General features: G+C 45.5%; 1 protein-coding gene across 4 annotated transcripts in view; it reads left to right on the top strand.

Moving 5' to 3' along the window:
• The window catches only part of arhgef1 (Rho guanine nucleotide exchange factor (GEF) 1), an 89,526-nt gene that overhangs the window by 62,580 nt on the left and 6,372 nt on the right, over positions 1-20,574 (top strand). For 2 of the 4 annotated variants that reach the window (XM_083661231.1, XM_083661229.1), the window contains 18 exons: positions 320-529; positions 1,705-1,846; positions 4,510-4,521; positions 5,905-6,078; positions 8,474-8,664; positions 10,291-10,437; positions 11,632-11,714; positions 11,931-12,056; positions 12,742-12,856; positions 14,465-14,565; positions 15,377-15,451; positions 15,830-15,905; positions 16,576-16,752; positions 18,027-18,114; positions 19,071-19,187; positions 19,356-19,408; positions 19,528-19,671; positions 20,379-20,504. In XM_083661231.1, the coding sequence (XP_083517357.1) occupies positions 320-529; positions 1,705-1,846; positions 4,510-4,521; positions 5,905-6,078; positions 8,474-8,664; positions 10,291-10,437; positions 11,632-11,714; positions 11,931-12,056; positions 12,742-12,856; positions 14,465-14,565; positions 15,377-15,451; positions 15,830-15,905; positions 16,576-16,752; positions 18,027-18,114; positions 19,071-19,187; positions 19,356-19,408; positions 19,528-19,671; positions 20,379-20,504 (2,157 nt within the window). The remainder of the gene's footprint in view (positions 1-319; positions 530-1,704; positions 1,847-4,509; positions 4,522-5,904; positions 6,079-8,473; positions 8,665-10,290; positions 10,438-11,631; positions 11,715-11,930; positions 12,057-12,741; positions 12,857-14,464; positions 14,566-15,376; positions 15,452-15,829; positions 15,906-16,575; positions 16,753-18,026; positions 18,115-19,070; positions 19,188-19,355; positions 19,409-19,527; positions 19,672-20,378; positions 20,505-20,574) is intronic. The other 2 variants (XM_083661230.1, XM_083661232.1) reach the window with 2 other exon arrangements.

Below are 20,574 nucleotides of genomic sequence, written 5' to 3'. Positions count from 1 at the left end.
TTTCGTGTTGACAGTGAACAACATCAAACAGACAAAACTAGCTGGCTACCGTCCGTGTGGTCGTTGTGTTCTGATCTGTACTGCACGCGACTACAGGGGAAAACAAACGGAGCGCAAAAAAAACGCTCCATGCGCTGTTTTGTGCACAATGGAAGCGCTCTCAACATGATTTTTTTTTTTTACGCTTTTGGTGTGAATGTCCCCTTATCCCTACCCGTTTGTCTGTCTCACCAAGTCTGTCTCCCTTTGTATTGAAGTACCACTCTGTAACTGCTTTCTCTGTAACTTAGCGTTATTAAGATCTTTTCCCCCTCTCTAGCGGATAAGGAGAAAGTGAGTCAGGAGCGTAAGGGCAGTGGTCCGACTCTCTCCAGAACCTCCCTGACCGACCCTGCGGCGCCCTCCTCATTCTCCAGCAGGAAGTCCTGCTCCGGCGGAAGCCCCGCCTCCCAGCCTGGGTCAGAGGTCGGCGAAGGCTCGGAGGTCCCCCCCGCTGCGACCAACAGCCCAGACTCGGTGCACAGCGATGGTATGCCTACACAGTGGCTGGGCAGTGATTGCAGAAACTGGTCTGGGAAATACAATCAACCTGAATTGGCATTCTAGTGGTGTCTGTTTCTCAGTACTCCTCCTAAACCGATAAACAAATGAATCTTCTTTCTATACAATTGCATTTCACATTTAACTCATTGAGTGCCAGCCACTTTTGGAGAACGGACGCTCCCAGTGCCAGAGTTTCAGAGCCTTTTCAGTGATTTCTCGAGGCCCACAGAATATTGTGTGATATTACTATGTAAACACCGAACACGCACAAAGAACAAGGAGACTCTATTGTATCATCAGCAAAAAAAAGTTTATTGATACCATTTTCCGTTCTTTAGTTATGAGCTGGAGAAGATAGGTTGTTTTCAGCGTTTTCAGGCGTTTCAAATTAGAAGCTGAGTTATTCAGCCTTTTGTGAAATGAAGCATTTCAAGCACATTCACTGACTCTAGCTAATATTTTCTGATGTAGTGACTTGGTGTAGTTGTGTGGTGCCCTGCGTGCCCCACCCCCCTCTCCCCCGCCTCAGCTGCAAACTCCTCCCCACACTAACACACAGCCTCACGCACCCAGCGTCTATTTTCGGAGTGCTCCGTTTTTGTGCGCCGGCTCCCAGCGCGACACGGAAAAGCCAAACCGGACTGCTGAGAATGGTTTGGCTTTTCAGTGTCGGGTGCTGCCTTTCTGGCGGCTAATCGTGTGGAGAAACTATGCAGACAGACAGACAGAGGCAGAGGGGCTCAGTTGTGGGAGCGGATTGACTGCTGTTCGCAGCCAACGTCAGCTGCAGCCAGAGCAATCTATATGGCTCTGGCTGCAGCATGAGCGGTTTCTCTTTCATCACGGGGCTTTTTCCTGCTGTTTTCCTGACCTTTCTCTAATCTGGAGAGCACTGTCGCCACCTAATGAGTCCGTAAAATAGGTTATACACCTTCAATAGCTACAATATTTGTACAGGAGATGCAGGAGGCTTTGATCCACGTCCCACCGTCAAAAAACGCATTTGACGTCGATCGACGTCATTGGCACTCAATGAGTTAAAGGCAGTTAGCTGGCGCTCTTGCCCCGGTAACTTACACTGACGGCATTCAAAATTAGCAATCGTAAGAAGTGCAATTAACGCCCTCGTGTGTTCTCTTGCCTCTTCTGTCGCTCCTCTAGGCCTCCCAGTCGGCCGCTCGGACCCCCCGCCCTCGTTAGAGGGGGGCGAGGTGTCACCCGCCGGGCTGGGACCTGGCCTGCCCATCGGGGAGCCCCTCTCACCCACTGATCCTCCCACAGAGGAGAACCTGGAGAGAGACAGGTGAGGAAGGAGAGAGATAGCCAGAAACATTAGTAGCATCCAGGCGAGTGAGATTATAACCACAGCGTTATGCAGTTACATGTTGACATGTTGAGAGCAAGCAAGCAACAGGAGAGACAGAGGAAGACATGCGTAAATGTTATGAACGTGATATAATCAGATTGTATGGGAGTTGGTAGGCTGGTAGATTATTACCAAATAGAGAGCCCCAGGAATGAGTCCGGAAATCATCGATGCTAACGCTCCTGGTTCTTCACTGTTTTCGCCTATGGGATTTTTGAATGGGTTTTTGGCGCGATGCTTCTAATAAGGTCTCTGGGCAACGCAAGCGTAATCAAACGCGAACCAGTGTTTAGTAGGATAATCTTCACACATGAGGACCACTTTCATGAGTTTTGAAGCTTTTACGTGCCGTTAAAAAGGCGGCTAGCTAGCAAACGGCTAAATGAGACTACACTGTTGAGTCGACGGGGATAGTATAAGTCACTAACGTCACCACTTCAAAGGACGAACACGGAAATTCTCTTTCCCTCACGTGGTTCAGCCCCGTTCAGCCCGGGGTAATCAGTGCACACATCAACAACACTGTTGAGTGCTGACGTGACGTGGAAGCCTATGCGACAGTGTGTAGTTCTGGATTATCTTAGCACGAGCTTTTTACTTCTAGGGCTGGCATTTACGCTTCAAAACTCATGAAAGTGGTCCTCATGTGTGAAGATTATCCGGCTGAACTCTGGTTCGCGTTTGATTAATCTTGCGTTGCCCAGAGACCTTATTTGAAGCATCGCGGCAAAAAACCCATTCAAAAATCCCATAGGCAGAAACAGTGAAGAACCAGGAAGTCCGGGACTTCCTGGTTCTGACTACAAAAATACGTCATCCCTGGGGCTCTCTATGCAGTCCAAGTGAAAGTGTCTATATTGCTAAAGGCTGAGGGAGCGTGGTAAAACTCCCCCAGCAGTCTGTCCCCGCTGTGTGCTAGCTGTTGTCATGCTGCCTGCTAGCTAGCTGGCTAACATTACTAAAGAGGCCTGGAGTTTGGAGACGGACCCTCACCAGATCGACCACCAGAGGGCCCCGGTCTTCCCTCGCAGCCCCTTTGCCTTCCCTCTCCCTCATTATTCTCTCATTTTCTCTTCAGACCGGCACGTGCATCCTTTCCTCATTCCTTCTCTCCCTCATTGCATTTGCGTTCATTTGTGTGTGTGTGTGTGTGTGTGTGTGTGTGTGTTTGTGTGTGTGTGTGTGTGTGTGTGTGTGTGTGTGTCCTGTTGTGCGTCTCCCAATGTTTACAACAGAGCTTCATCGCCTTGTTTTTTGTTGCATTTAGGCATATTTTGTGCAATTCTGACCTTCTTGGTATTCTGTGGATGCAGGTAAATTTCAGTCAACACATTTAGCTGAAATGTGCTAATCTGATGAAGCTGCTGCGTTTGCATTGAGTTTGTCTGCGGGTTCTACTATATGACATCGGTTGTAGACGAGCCTTACATACTGAAGCTTTCTATGGCATTTAAGTCTACGCTTAAAGTCGAGGTGAACCCGTTCGTCACGTGCATCCGAGTCCGTTTCAGACTGAAAACAAATTGAGAGGCGGACCATATACGGTGTCGATGATTTGATTTGACAATTCAAGTCGACTGGCTTTGGCATCGGCCAATCCTGGCGTGTTCCACCTCCAAATCGGGTGGGATTCAGCGTGTTGTCGTGCTACGCCAGTGGGATCCGCGGAGTACCAGGCAGCCAGGCTGCTTCGTGCAGAGCGAGCGGACAATCCGATGCATGGGTGCTGCCCGCCCGCCTGGAATCTCCGAGAGACGACCCCTGACAGCCAGGGAGGCTGTCAGGCTCGGAGGCGCGCGCCATTATCGTTATAAATGTAAATAATATTCCTGGAATGCGTGTTTTAACGAGCCAGTTACATTTCTTTGCATTCTTAGACATTACCGTTTGATTTAGTTTGCATAATTGCTCAAGTTAGTAGTTAGTTTATGGGCTAGAAACTCTGCCAGATGACAGGCACTAGGCACCATTTTCCCCTTCATTTGGAAGAGAAAATTATCCTGAAATTAATATTTGATAAATTACTGTTATCAATGAAATTTTGAAAAATAAACTTTTGATGTGAAAAAGTGTGAAAAACGAAAGAAATTAGATTTTTGTGATTTTTTTTTTTTGCATACATTATTAAATAGGTGCACTGCATACGCAGATATTTGAACTAAAAGAAAAGAAAAGACATTTTTGGGTTCAGCTCGACTTTAAAGTGGATGCTTCAATAACTACACTAGTTTAATAGTGTCGTCAGTTAGGCTAAGCTTTACAAGCAAGTTGCTTTTCACATTGCGCAGAGTTAAGTTGAACAGTTTAGGTGTGTGTCCATGTTTTTTGGGGGGCTATCCGCCGTGTGCGCTTTGTGTCTGTGTGTATCGTGTCCAGGGCCAGTCCTTTGCCCCTGCTTGTGTCTGCACAGTGTGTGTGTCTGGTTACATGTCGTGCCAGGGGCTTTAGCGTTGTATCGGCGGCGTGCTACTTTGTCAGCGGTTAAAAGCAGTTGAGTCCATTTGTATGGGAATAATGTTGTTGTTGTGACTGTAGCGTTGTAGCTGTGTGAAGGCAGTGTTTCGGTTGTGTAACCAATGTGATGTCCCGTGTTTTCACAGACGCAAGACAAGGTGGGTCTCCACTGTGTCCACGCCTTTGACAGAGTCATGGATATGCTTCAGACCTCATAATGATCACACACACAACACACACACACACACACACACACACACACACACACACACACACACACACACACACACACACACACACACACATATATCTAGACACACACACAACACATACACAACACACACACACACACACACACATATCTAGACACACACACAACACATACACAAATACACACACACACACATATATATATCTGGACATACACACACACATGCACACACACACACACACACACACACACACACACACACACACACACACACACACACACACACACACACACACATATATCTAGGCACACACACACACACACACACACATACATACAGTACACACACAACACACACACACACACACACACACACATATACTGTATCTAGACACACACACACACACACACACACACACACACACATATATCTAGACATACACACACAACACACACACACACACACACACACACACACATATATCTAGACATACACACAGACACACACACACACACACACACACACACACACACCTGCGATGCACACACCACACATTGAACCATGCATTGGCTCACTTAGCCCCACTAAAATACACACACAAACCCACTGCATGGCTAAGTATTGTTTATTTGGTTGTAAAGAAGGTAGAATGAGGTTGATTATAGACATCAATAGGGTTATTGTTCCAGAATGTGTGTATGTGTGTATGTGTGTTTGCATGGTGTGTGAAATTGGAGAACTGGTGAGTGTTAATAAGAAATGATTGCCTCACTGGTGCATAACGCTATATAGAAGCAAAGTAATGCATATTACTAATCACTACCCTCTTAACGACATAATGATTTAGATCAGATTCCAGTAGGGAAAACTCTATGTCTGTGCTCCATTGTCTTAACAATATGCATGTCATTATGTCATGCATATACTACCACTCATTTTCTCTCCCTTTCTCCATCTCTTCTCTTTGTAAATGTTGTGACTTCCCTTTTATTCCCCTTGTTGAATTCCTTTATTTTATTTTATTTTATTTTATTTTATAAAACTCCACTTTGACTTTGGAAAAAACCCCTTTTTACCCTCATACTCTGCACGGACGTCTGTTCCTAACCTCCCTGCGGATGTGACTCCTCCGTTAACTTCCCCCTCGACTGCTCGTCCCTTCACCTGCCTCGTCTGTCATTTCACCATCTTTTGGGGGGTCTCTCCCCTTTCCCCCTCCACTGTCTTCTCCTTCTCCGCTATTCTCGTGATTCCCCGCTCCTGCTTGTCCCTATGCCTTCCTCTGATCCACCTGCCCCTCCCCTCCCCTCCCTCCCTCCCTCCCTCCAGTAGGAAAGTGGCGCGTAGCGAGAGCGCCCGTGTGGACCGCCACCCCTCTCGGCGCCGCGGCTCTTCCCGGGTCAAACAGTGCCGCTCGCGTAGCGACGTGGACCTCCAGCCGCCTGCCACCATCACACCCATACCTCCATCCCCACTCAGCCCCCAGCACCACCACCTCCACTTGTAAGACTAGACAACCTCTCAACCATCTCTCTGTGCTGGAGCACAGCGGGGACAGACTGGCAAAACATTGACGAATGAGACCAAGACAGATGTAGAACAAAATGTACTACAACAACTCGAGTAGCGACGCAGTCTTAAAGGAACACTCTGCCCATTTTCAACCAGCTTTGTATCATTAGAACATCAGTAGTATATCAGAAAACTGTAAACTGTTTTGAAGTCTGTTTTGACAGTTATTGAGTGTTAAAGTGTGGACCAGTGACATCTCTGGTCCACACTAACTCAAATGACTAACTCATTAACTCAAATCAACTCTCAATAACTGTCAAACTAGATGAATGATGAATGGTTTGACAGTTATTGAGAGTTTATTTGAGTTAATGAGTTATTAATTTGAGTTAGTGTGTGGACCAGTGATGTCACTGGTCCACACTTTAACACTCAATAACTGTCAAATTAAATGACGGACTTCAAAACCGTTTACAGTTTTCTGATATACTACTGATGTTCTAATGATACAAAGCTGGTTGAAAATGGGCGGAGTGTTCCTTTAACATAATCAGAAATCCACAGGAGGTAGACAACATTTGGTCATAATTAATGGTGACCTACAATCAGAATGTGGAGGGTTTAAAGCTACCTGGATGTGTTAAAGCATATCACATTGGAGCCATTTAAAAATGTATCTTCATGTGGGATGAGTAGCTTTGCTGGAAATCTGTGTGTTTAATCATTTCTACCATTAAACATTGTTTAAAGAAAATCAAGAATCAGAATCACAATCAGAATCACTTTTATTGCCACAGTATGCAAGTTACATACGAGGAATTTGTCTTAGTGTCTGTATGCAGCGTAGCGGTTACATCAATATACAGGGATAAGAAGTAGGAAGATAACTAACGGCAATCGCAAGGTTGCAAGTGCAATCAAATCAAATCAAATCGAGTCAATATATATAATATGTACATGAGTGGTGAAGTGTTCTGTGGATGATAAATATGAATTTACGTTGGATTTACATGAGATTTACAGACTAAGTTAAATAGGCATTAAATGTCCAGGGAATTTACATGAATTTACAGTCAGAGTTAGATAAGAGTTTACATTGAATGTACATTAAATTTACAGGCTACGTTAAATAGGCATTAATGTGCAGGGAATTTACATCAATTTACCAGTCCCAGTTAGACGGGCATTAAATTCAAATGATTAAAGCATTAAAAATAGAGTTGTGCCTATGTCCTGTGGAAACGAGCTAAACGACCAATTGGACAGAACTGACCGTTTGATCAATCTGACAGTTTTACTGGCTCACTATTGACCGTGAGACTTGGCTGTCTCGAGCAATTGACCTGTGCTGTGACAGATTGGGTGTGAGTAAGTGGGTGTGAGTCCACTACCACACTCTTTGCAGTGAGAGGTCAGACACAGCTCTTTAGAGAGCCAGGTCAGTATTGACCTTTGGGTTAGTTTACTTACTGTTTGTTGAGAGGATCTGTAAATACTGTCAGCATGAGCCTCAGGACGGAATGTCTGCAAACACACGAAGGCTCTAGAGGTCAAGATAGTTCAGAGCTTCTCAAGTCATTACATTCCACCATTTTGTACTTTCTCCTTGTATGGGTATAGATGTTTTACAGTCGCAACTCTGCTAGCAACCACTACTGGGACAATGGAGACAGTCGGCATGTGTGGGAACGCCCACAAAATGTTAAACGGCTGGCGCGCGAGTGGGGTAAAACCGTCCATATATCTTAATGGGCTGACTCACCAAAAGACGGTGCTGCGGCTCTAAACTACAGGTTTGGGGGTTCTAGAGCAGAACACAAGACGTCTGCTCAGATGTGCGTTTACTGCGGTGGTTAAATCCCCAATCGTGTCTGCCTGGGCTGGGCTATCAGCTAAATTCTAACTTTGCTGAATGGATAGAACGGGGGAATTGACCCCACCCTGACCCCGCCCCCAGGCTAACCCAGCGTCTATTGTGGGCGTTCCTAGAGAGCCTGTATGGGTGTTCCCAGACATGCGGACTGTCTCTATTCTAGAGGTCCAGTGTAGAGTTAGCTGTGTGCAAGTAATGCCTAATTATATGTAACAAACCAGATGTGATCAAATACATTGAGAGATAGCTAACCATAATATAATTAACAAGCTCACAATATGGCATTATCTAAACATAAAATTAACCAGATTTATAGGAGGAGAAATAATCTGTTTCCATGTGATGCAACCAGCTGTTCACAGCTATTGTAGTTCATAGCCAAGAGCTGAGGACCCCCACTATGGCCACCAGAGGGTGTGTTACATCACCTGAAAGTCCTCTTTTTTTAACGCAGAACCTTTTGATTAGGTTGTAACATACCGCAGTCTTAACCCATCCTTGTCCGTCCCTCAGTGTCGATGGACCGAGCTTAGTTCAAGAGGGTCCTGGCCCCTCCCCCACCACCCCCTCCCCCCAGCTGGAGGAAATGGAGCCACGCCTTCTGGAGTTGGAGCAGGACCCGCCCAACTGGAGGGAGCTGGCCGACTCCAACTTGCTGTCCAGCCTCAGCAAGAAGGAGATCAAAAGGCAGGAGGTCATCAATGGTGAGGAGAAGAGAACTGAGGAGCAGCTTGATTATTAGAATGAGACAGATGAAGAATGAGAATGATAATGCACCTGTAACCATTGTATACCAATACCATGTATTAGACCAGACCCGCGAGCGCCACCTGTCTGGCCCGCGCTGGAATTGCATTTTTTTTCTTTTTTTTTTTATCGTGCACCTGAACGCAACATGCAAGATACCCGCTGAATAAGTGTCCAAATGTTCATGTCATTCTGGCCAATACTCCACTTCTGTTATAACATTTCAGTGGAATATGGAATATATTTCAATAATCTTTATGACTAAAAGGCTAAAAGTAATCTCATGTGTAAGAAATGACTGTTCTACATTGAAGTAAAAATGTTAACCGATAACCAATTAACTTGTTGGTTTTGGATTTTTGGGTTTTGGAGTTGGAGAAAAACATTTTGGCTAGTGGAAATTCTAATTGGCTGGTAACTTTAAAATCTAGCAGCCATATTGGCAGGTGGTCAAAAAAGTTAATTTCAAGCCCTGCAGGGAGAGCAGGTGGCGACATAGGAGTGAGTGAGAAAAGGATAAAATATTGGTGTTTAAGACTGAATAATGACATCACAACTGTTAATTTAAAATGAGTTATTCCTCTAAACCTGGCTTCAAATGCCCCAAATGTTTTCGCGCCGGCGCCGTTCGGCCCCCAACCCTCAGCAAAATCTGGCCCTCTGGTAGCGAGGACATTTTTTTGTGGTCCTCTCTATCATCAAAGTTCCTGGGTTACGGCATGACAATATTTGTTCGGCCCCCGGCAACAATCTGGGTTTCTCATGTGACCGCCCATGAAAAATAAATGCCCACCCCTGTATTAGACCATTAATGGCACAGCTCCGTTTGAGTTGCCAAGAAGGAGATGTGGCTTCATTCAAATATTTGTCAGAGGAGTGTTTAGGATCAAGAACATGATCACTTAAAGTCCCTGAAAACCAGAAATATTTTATTATTATTTAGCATTTTGAGTTCATCACATCACAGGAACCTATGTTAATAAGCCACCAGCCAAATTTGAACGATGATGAACGTCGCAAAGTATATAAATTTAGGTTTGACAGTCATGGCAAAAGTCATGAGAATCAATTCGATTTTAGAGTGTATTTTCTCCCGCGGACTGTGTGGGCGTGTCCCGTCTGCCGAGAGAGAGAGAGAGAGAGAGAGAGGGAAACGGAGACTCTCTCCGTTTCCCTCTCTCCGTTTCCCTCTCCGTCGGAGAGAGAGAGAAAGAAGGAAAGAGAGATGGAGTGTGTGTGTGTGTGTGTGTGTGTGTGTGTTCGCGCATTGCTCGGCGAGAGGCAGACATCTCTGCCGCTGCGAGTGCACAGCGCTACTGTGTGTGTGTGTGTGTGTGTGGAAATCCAGACCTTATAGAAAAGTGTAGATTTTGGCGGTTAGGGTTGAAAGTACCGGTAATGTAAACCACTTTCTGAGGCACACAATTACTCACATAAGACCCTAAATGTAATAGTTAGAAGGTTTTTGTGGATTTTGGTTTCCAGGGACTTTAAACAGGCTGTCCCCTTTTGAAGAGAACCCATCATTATTTTTGTAGCATCTCTGACAGCGCGTCCTCTCCTCTCCCCTTCTCCCTTCTCAGAGCTGTTTGCAACAGAGCACGCCCACGTGCGAATGCTGAGCGTCCTCCAGATGGTCTTCTCCAGGCCGCTGGAGAAGGAGGAGTACCTGACCGGCACCGAGCTGGCCACCATCTTCCCCAACCTGGACGATATCATAGAAATGCACTGTGAGTACTACTGCAAAGAGGTGGTTTGTAGTGTTTTGTTATCCTTCCACCTAATCATCAAACCACTGAGGATGATGCTTATGGCAAATCATAATTCCTACTGAGTTACAGTAGAATGTTGCACAAGGCATTAAGCGGCCCCCAAGTGGCAGCGGGAGATAACTGCATTTTTGTGAAAGATTGAAGGACTTCACTACCCAAACATCATGCAAAATGACATCTGTAAACTGTCTACGATACTCCTTCCTTGGGCCTAAATTTCTTCTGCTTAGTGGCTGGTGGAGGTGGAGAGGGTGGAAAGATCTCAATTAGTGGAGGGGTTTCTCGGTTGCAACCCCAAAAAGGCCCAACAGCGACTACACGGACTCAGGCGCCTGAAGAAATTTGGGCTAAGGCCAAAAATCCTCAGGGACTTCTACAGAGGCACCATTGAAAGCCTGCTGACTGGCTGCTTCACCACCTGGTACGGGAACTGTACCACCATGGACCGCAGGGCGCTAAGAAGAGTGAGGCGCGCGGCCCAGCACGTAACAGGATGTGAGCTGCCAGAACTGCAGGAACTGTACAACCAGCGGTGCCTCAGGAGGTCCCTGAAGATCATTAAAGACACAAACCATCCCCACAACAGCCTGTTCTCCCTGTTACCCTCAGGGAGGAGATACAGGGTCCCAAAAGCACGAACAAATCGCCTGAGGGACAGTTTCTTCCCGCAGGCCACGAGACTCCTTAACATACACAAATAAACAATCATGTAGTAGCTGCTACCATTACATATGCTAATTATGCCTATGTTATTGCACCTGTGCAAACAGAATGTTTAATCATGTTTTAAGGTGTCTACGCTAGAAAAGAAAAGGAAAAGTTTACCGTTATTGCTTGTTGTTCTCTTGTTTTACTGCATCTATATGCCCTGTTTTTGCACTGTTATACTGTTATTTGCACTATGTTGTAATGGAGCCTACAGCACAAGAATTTCACACGTGATACTTGTGCTACGGAGTGACAATAAAAATCTTGAATCTTGAATCAAATTTGTGATTTAGTTTGATAAGGCAGATGTACTGTATTTATACATGGAAATCTTAGCTTAGTTGTTAGCACAATGTTAACACTAGAAGCACTAGAAGATTGTCTCGCTGTATATTCAAACTAAACTGTGTGTGTCTGTGTATCTCCCTCTGCTTCTGAATCCAGATGCCTTCTATGAGAACCTGAAGAAACTGCGTGTGGAAGACAACTTCATAGTCAAATCCATTGGCACCACGCTGCTCAACAGGGTGAGTCAAACTAAACCTTCTCTCATTCGTCTCCTCGTCCCATTTCTCTTTGCAATGTCCTCTCCTTCCTCTCCAATTCTGTTCCTCTCTGTTCGTTTCGTCCTCTTCAATCTCATCCAATACACTATTAGACATGTAGCATGTAGCATTAGCATTGTGTGTGTGCGTGTGGTGTGCGTGTGTGCGTGTGTTGTGTTGTGTTGTGTTGTGTTCCAGTTTGGTGGACCAGAGGGGGAGTGGTTCCAGAAATTGACAGCCCGGGCCTGCAGTCACCAGTCGTGGGCCCTGGACCAGATCAAGAGCAGGCAGAAGAAAGATCCGCGCTTCAACGCCTTCATACAAGTACGTGCTCACTCACTCACTCACTCACTCACTCACTCACTCACTCAATCACTCACTCACTCACTCAATCACTCACTCACTCACTCACTCACTCACTCAATCACTCACTCACTCACTCACTCAATCACTCACTCACTCACTCACTCACTCACTCACTCACTCACTCACTCACTCACAAAACCCTGTTCGAGGTCAAACAGAAAGACAGGCACGAGAAGACATGAATGCGTGGTCACAAACGCTTCCCATTAGGGATGTCACAATATATCGTCCCACAATATATCGCGATATCAAAACGTGACAATATGTATCGTTGAGATGAAATCTCATATCGTGAGAAAAAGAAGCCGAACAGGGTGGCACTGATCTGCATCTGATTGCATGCTCGCTCTCCTTTTCATTGCTTTGTTTGGACAGACGAGGGACGTTACAGACACGGAGGATGAAAATGATGAAATGACTCAAATTAGCGTGGAGGATGCCCCCTCGACTTACAAAGCGATCGCAAAAAAATATTGTTAAAATATCGTATCGTTATCGTGAACCCAATATCGTGTATCGTATCGTGAACTGAGTGTATCGTGACACCCCTACTTCCCAAGCATGTGCATTAATTCTGACTGTGTGTGTGTGTGTGTGTGTGTGTGTGTGTGTGTGTGTGTGTGTGTGTGTGTGTTGCTCGCAGGAGGCGGAGAGTAAGCCCCAGTGCCGCAGGCTGCAGCTGAAGGACATCATTCCTATCGAGATGCAGAGATTGACCAAGTACCCTCTGCTGCTGGAGAATATTGCCAAAAGCACAGGTGTGTGTGTGTGTGTGTGTGTGTGTGTGTGTAGGTGTGTGTGTGTGTGTGTGTGTGTGTGTGTGTGTGTGTGTTGCGCCAGAGATGGGGACTTGGACTTGAGACTTGGACTTGAGTCGCACTTAAGTCACCCACACAGCGACTTGAGACTTGACTTGAGACTCGTCCTCAAAGAATTGAGACTTGACTTGGACTTGAAGGTTTGGGTCTTGTGAACAATCTTTATTTTTCTTTATTTTATTACTATTTTTTTTTTTGGTGCATTAACATGAAGGACATGTCTACTAATGTCATCTCTAATCATTGCTGCTACTGTATTCTAATAGATAAGGAGTGAGGATAATACAGTACAGGCTTTGAATCTCTTAGTTTTAGCTCTGCAGTGTTCTAAGCAGACCGGATGGCATGCAGCAGATGATAGAACGCTCATCCATAAGAGACTTGAGACTTGACTTGGACTTTCCCCTCAAAGACTTGAGACTTGACTTGGACTTGCAAAAAATGACTTTTGAGCGACTCGTCTGGTGTGCGCGTGTGCGACGTGCCTGTTGCCCCCTTTGAGTGGAATATGCAACAAAATCTAGTCCCCTGCATATTTTTAAACATGTTTTGTGAGACACCAGGTGGCATTCTGTTATGCTCACCTGCTGAATCGTTCAAATCCAATTTCCTCAGGATTCCTTGTTCGTGAAAGCCAGAGGTCAAAGGTGATGCGGGGGGGGGGGGGGGGGGGGGGAATCTGTTGCTGTGATTCAAAATGTCTTAGCTGTTATTGATTGTGTTGCATAGTTGTTTTCTGTACTGTTGACAAAATGTGATATTGTGATAAGTCGCTTTGGACAAAAGTGTCTGCTAAATGACGTAATGTAATGTACCGTAATTGGAATTGCACTGGAAAATAAATAAGCTATTTTCCCCCCTGTTAACAAGTTGCTAATAATATGCAGAGGATGCCTCCAGGACTCACGAACACCTCCATGCACTTTCACTAGCTGATGCGTGAGCTTTCACTGTGTATCACAAGTAGGATTATCTGTGTGTGCTCCTTATTGAGAGTACATTTTGGAGGTCAACAATACAGCTAATTTAATCACAACAGCAAAATGTCTGAACAATCGATCACCTCCCACTTGCTTATTAACTGTCCCTAGGATCAAATCAAATCATGGGAAGGCCGCATTTACCCACTATGCTTCTGCTAGCTGGAACAAATTGCCTGAAGACCTCAGATCTGCCCCAACCTTACTTACTTTTAAAAATAGACTAAAGACTTTTCTGTTTACCATCGCTTTTAACTGCTGACAGCTATTATGCAACCCAATGAGTCCTCTATAAGTTTTTAGCTCTTTCTGCAACTGCTGCGCCTGTTGCTTAATGCACTTTTTATACTCTTTTTTAAAGTTTTGTTGTGATGCTTTTAAATGTCCATTTTATTCTCTTCTTTTATTCTTTTATTTTCCTGTCAACCATTTTATGTGAAGCACTTTGAATTGCCTCTGTGTATGAAATGTGCTATACAAATAAACTTGACTTGACTTAATGATGTATGTCTTTTGACTTGGCAAAGTCTGTATTTCCTTCAAGTCTGTGTTCTCCATGTCACCACAGAGGACCTGACCGAGAAGGAGAGCATCCAGCAGAGTGCAGAGTGCTGCCGAAAGATCCTCAACCACGTCAACGAGGAGGTCAAAGTGATGGAGAACCTCCTGGTGAGAAACGCACAGTACATCACTCAATAAGCTGTGCTAACGTAGTGATCGGAAAGCCAATCGGAGTCTTGTAAATCTTGTGACCTTCTTCCCGCTTCACGATCCAGCTATGCCGAATGCCCTCTGTTCTGACCTGCTCATCTCTCCCTCTGTTCTGACCTGCTCATCTCTCCCTCTGTTCTGACCTGCTCATCTCTCCCTCTGTTCTGACCTGCTCATCTCTCCCTCTGTTCTGACCTGCTCATCTCTCTCTCTGTTCTGACCTGCTCATCTCTCCCTCTGTTCTGACCTGCTCATCTCTCCCTCTGTTCTGACCTGCTCATCTCTCTCTCTGTTCTGACCTGCTCATCTCTCTCTCTGTTCTGACCTGCTCATCTCTCCCTCTGTTCTGACCCTGCTCATCTCTCCCTCTGTTCTGACCTGCTCATCTCTCCCTCTGTTCTGACCTGCTCATCTCTCCCTCTGTTCTGACCTGCTCATCTCTCCCTCTGTTCTGACCTGCTCATCTCTCCCTCTGTTCTGACCCTGCTCATCTCTCCCTCTGTTCTGACCTGCTCATCTCTCTCTCTGTTCTGACCTGCTCATCTCTCCCTCTGTTCTGACCTGCTCATCTCTCCCTCTGTTCTGACCTGCTCATCTCTCTCTCTGTTCTGACCTGCTCATCTCTCTCTCTGTTCTGACCTGCTCATCTCTCCCTCTGTTCTGACCTGCTCATCTCTCCCTCTGTTCTGACCTGCTCATCTCTCCCTCTGTTCTGACCTGCTCATCTCTCCCTCTGTTCTGACCTGCTCATCTCTCCCTCTGTTTCCAGACTCTGAAGGACTACCAGCGGAGATTGGACACGTCAGGGCTCAAACCCAGTAATGAGCTGTACACTGAATACAGGGTAAGGTTCTCCAGACAAGGTTGGTAGAAGACAAATGAAGATTCCCAATACAGGTTAATCCCTGCCGTGTCTCTAATTGATGCCATGAGAAATGTCCTGGTAAAGGTCTTGTCCATGAGAAATGTCCTGGTAAAGGTCTTGTCCCCAAACGTCAACGGGCAATAAAAGAGAAGTTTCATTTGTTTTCTGTGGGTGATTTTATGGGCATCTGGATCTTTGCCAGCATCATTTTGACAAATGCGTATGGTGGTGCGTTCCATGTTTATTATAAAATGGCTTAGTCCCTCACATGCACACACTCTTTATTGTACTATACAGCTTTTAGTTGGGATGTTCTTGTTACGAGGACTTCTCTCATCACTCTCTCTCTTTTCTCAGAACATGGACCTGACCCAGAAGAACATGATTTATGAAGGCCCTCTGATTTGGAGAGTCACCAAGGAAAAAGCTATTGGTAACTATAAGCGCACACATCACACAGTGTACCAAACTCAATGCGATTATCTGCGTCCTGCTTTTTCAGCAATGCTACAGAAGCCGTCTTTCCATCCAGCTGTCAAGCGAGTTTTACATTATCTTTTGTTTCAAAAGTCATATTCATATTAGGTGTGATTACAATCAGCTGGGTTGAAGGGAATAAATAGACTTCCTGAGTGTTAAACAAAAATCACATCCACGACATTTCATTATGATGATTTTGTGATGGGCAAATATTTGACAGACATTTCAGAAGAGCCAAAGCCACTTTTCAACTGTGGTGCGATGAAATTTAACGATTTGTCGGGCTGATAATATCCTCATTATTTACTCAACAAAATGCATTTCATTCATCATTGACAAAAACATAAATAAATAAAGAATTCACAAAAACTCTTTTGTAACATTGAGGGAATTTTACCTTCTTAAATTAGCTTTTCAAAGTCAGTACATCATGATTAGCAACACAAATAGTTGGATGGAAACCCAGCTGTAATCGCACAACTGTCACTGTGATCAAAGTAGCTACTTGGCTTAAGAAAATACATAACTACATACCTACATAACCTCTTGCTCTCTCTCTCTCTCTCTCTCTCTCTCTACATCTTCCCCGCTGTCTCTCTGTCCCTCTCCTCCCTCTGTCTCAGAGGTGCAGTGTGTGTTGCTCGGGGACCTGCTGGTGCTCATACAGCGGCAGGATGACAAGATGGTCCTCAAGTGCCAGAGCAAGAGCAACATCGCTCTTGGATCATCACAGGAGGGCAAGCAGATGCTGAGTCCCATCATCAAGCTGGACTCGGTCTTCCTACGTGAGGTGGCCACAGGTCAGCAGCCAACCCAGGCAGCAGGCGCACACAGACACATAAGCCGCTTTCACACACAGATCGCGCAAAATTGCAGTTCGGAAGGCCCGCAAAGCCGGCAGCCTCGCCACAGAAATTGCTTTCACACAGAGCCAAGCAGCACCGCCACATTCCCGTCCTGCGGTGTGCTTTCAGGTGACAGCCACCGCTCCCGGATTGAAAGGCGAGCGGAGGCATTTCCACCCAGCTCCTCCTAGCCCAAATTAATATTTTCATAGGTTAGTGTAGCCTAGGCTACTGTATGCTGAACAAATTCATTCAACAACCAAACATCGCCGATGTACGCCAGCTAACGAGGTGCAGCTGCGGTCGTTAAGCATCAAAGTGATAAAAAGTGTTGTCCACATGCAGCATGGTAACACGGCTTTCAATATTCATCTGATCGACTTTATGGATCACAGAGGCACCATCATGTTTTAGGTACAACTAAAGCTAATTCTTATCTTTTGGTTCCAGTTTTTTGTAAAGCAAATTATTCCCATGAAGTAGCCTAATTAGCGTCCGTTCTGAAAGACAATGCCCGCATATCAAACAGCTGCAGTCTGCATAACGTTCGTCGGGGGAATAGTATAGGCTGTAAATGCACATGACTACTATAACGTTAGTAGTTTTTGTAAGGGAACGCACAACTGGCTAGATAGACAGATTCAGTTCTGGAGCTGGTTTCCAGAGGGAATATCCTCAGACCAACTCGCCACAGACAGCTATAGTCCTCTGAAGCTTATTATTATATCCGTTAATTTTACCTACTAATGTCAACATCGTTTGAGCATAAAGCCTAACCTACTTACAGGCATGGAGCATTCCTCCTGGCGCATCCTGCAGTCATGATTGTATAGGCAACTTTTTTTTACTTTCACTTATGCCTTTCTTGCTGCATGAGGTGGTTTCCCCTGTATCTTTTTTTATGAATGAGCTGACCATTCGCACCGTTCCGTGTTGCCGCTCCTACGCTTTCAGGTGGAGGCGGGTTGCAGGGTAACCCGGCACTGTTACTAGGTCCACTGGCTGAACGAAAGGCGCAACACAATTATCCACCAACCCGCGTTCACAACTTTCACATCGGAGGCGCGGATCCCATTTTCCGTGCATTTTCCGGCTTTCAAGGCTGGTGTGAAAGCGGCTATAGACACAAGAAGAGAGAAATACTGTAGTTCTATGGACAGACACAGGTCGCCTCTCTTGGGACACCGATACCCTCCAAACCTTCCAACTCCTGTGCTTTATTCTGGCAGATAAAAAGGCCTTCTATGTGATCTTTACCTGGGAGAGCGGCGCTCAGATCTACGAACTGGTGGCTCAGTCTGTCGGAGAGAGGAAGACGTGAGTGTGGGAGAGGAAGAGAAAGAGATGTTGATGTTTTGTTTTGATCGTTTTAAAGGAGAATTTCGGTTTTTTTGAACCTGGACCCATCTCCTGGCAATAATTATGATTTGGCCACTCACCCAGCGATGTCCGCGGCGTTTCTGGCCGTCCTAGCGTTGTTTTGAGATCAATAGCGTCCAAGTCAGTTGTAAAATGGAGCTGATTTGGGGCCAAGTGTGAGCCTGTCTTTCCTGCATCTAAATAGCTATTTTTATTCCCGTTTTCGCCACATATGGTCATAATGTGATCCCTCAACATCCACCAGAGTGATATTTCGCCCCAGGCCATTTCCTGGACTCTCACAGGGATCAAATTACCTCAAACGTGATCTCGGTCACCAAGTCTCGTCAAGTCCCGCGATACTTTCCTGCCGGCTGGCCAACTACAGGTACACGCTTTGCGGTGGTGGTTTTAGCGTAACCTATGTGGGGTTTGGCGTAACCTATGTGGGATTCGAAATAACGAAGGTTATGCCAAACCCCACATAGGTTACGCTAAAACCACCACCGCAAAGCGTCCTACCTGTAGTTGGCCAGTCGGCAGGAAAGTATCGCGGGACTTGACGAGACTTGGTGACCGAGATCACGTTTGAGGCAATTTGATCCCTGGGAGACTCCAGGAAACGGCCTTTGGCGAAATATCACTCTGGTGGTTCTTGAGGGATCACATTACGACGATATGTGGCGAAAACGGGAATAAAAATAGCTATTTAGATGCAGGAAAGACAGGCTCACACTTGGCCGCAAATCAGCTCCATTTTACAACTGACTTGGACGCTATTGATCTCAAAACAACGCTAGGACGGCCAGAAACGCCGCGGACATCGCTGGGTGAGTGGCCAAATCATAATTATTGCCAGGAAATTCTCCTTTAAGTTGGATGAATTGTAATCAGACTTGTGTGTGCGCGTGTAGCTGGCAGGAGGTGATAAGGACGGCAGTAGATGATCTGAAACGGAGCTCTGGAACTTCCATGAGGTTGGCGTTGCCTCCCGGAGGAGCAGGAGGGGGAGGAGCCTATAGTCCCACAGCGTAAGTGTGTTTGATGAGACTCATTCATCGCTCACCGAAATCTCACTCCTCTCAAAACATCAAGATGACCCTTCCTCCTGTTCCTCCTCCCTCCTGTTCCTCCTCCCTCCTGTCCTCTCCCTCCTGTCCTCTCCCTCCTGTCCTCTCCCTCCTGTTCTCTCCCCTCAGGCTGACCGCCCCTTTGAGTCCGATGGAGAACGGAGGTTTGAAGAGCAGCAGCAGTGAGCGCGCCGCCTCTTATCAGCCGAACATTATTCGGCATAAACAGTTTCAAATGTGTTTTTATTGTTCTGCATTTCTCGAGGCTGGAGCCAAAGTGACGCTTTGTGTCCGTCTGTAGATCGAGATAAGGAAAGTCTGACGAGTGACAAGTCTGAAGACCCCCGCCACTCCCTGATCGACTTCCTGTCAGACAAAGGCTTCGACCTGATAGGCCACTCCAACAGCGATCAGGAGAAAGTTGCCAATATAGCATTGGATGAAGGTGAATTTTGCACCTGTGGACTTCTTCTTTTTTATTATCACTGGCCTGCTTTCTTTCTCATAATAATGAATTATTATTATTAATTATTATTAATTAATATTCATTCATTTTTCATTTATTTGTTTATTTGAATAGGGACAGGTACACGTACATATAGTGTTCACAACATAAAATGTCAATAAACCTATGATGTGTTGTACCAAAGCATGTATAGCCCAGGGCTAGTTTGCAATGCCAGTCCCTAGATGTAACCAGACATTCCTGTAAAATAAAAATAATAATACACAAAAATACAGCAAAATACAATAAAAAGACACATAGCAAAGATCAGAAACGTAAAATTCAGGTCAACTTTCAGTACAGTAACAATTCAAATATCACAGTTAAGACAGTTCAAATTATGTTCAGTTTAGTTAGGAGTGTGTACTTATTGTACACACTCCTAAGAGTGTGTACAAACCTGGTGGAGCTTCAACCAGTCTTTGACGTTTTTATTAAAACCCTTAATTTCTAGGTTGTTTTATTTCCTCCGGCAGTGTGTTCCACATTTGAGACCCCTTAATGGAGAACGCGGACTGTCCGAAAGAGGTTTTGCGGCGTGCAATTTTGCAGTTTCCACTAGCCGTGCCCCTGGTAACCCTATGTAATTTGTGAAGCTTATTTCATTCATGCAAAGCCACTGAACGTTACTCTGTCTCCTCTGTTAGTCATGAAGCTGAAAAGGCTATTGGTCGGCAGCATCAGCCTATCGGAGGACTCGCACCCGGATGAGGAGAACGGAGGAGAGCGATCGGAAAGGCCGAGCCAAGATACAGACAGCTTTCAGTCAACAGGTACGCTCGTATCATCATGGCATCTAATCACATAGCAGCTCCTGTATTTGACGCAAAACACAACTTGAGT

The sequence above is a fragment of the Poromitra crassiceps genome (genome assembly GCF_964638095.1).
Source record: "Poromitra crassiceps genome assembly, chromosome: 26".
In the NCBI taxonomy this organism is placed as follows: Eukaryota; Metazoa; Chordata; class Actinopteri; order Beryciformes; family Melamphaidae; genus Poromitra; species Poromitra crassiceps.
This window is presented reverse-complemented; position numbering and strand designations above follow the sequence as displayed.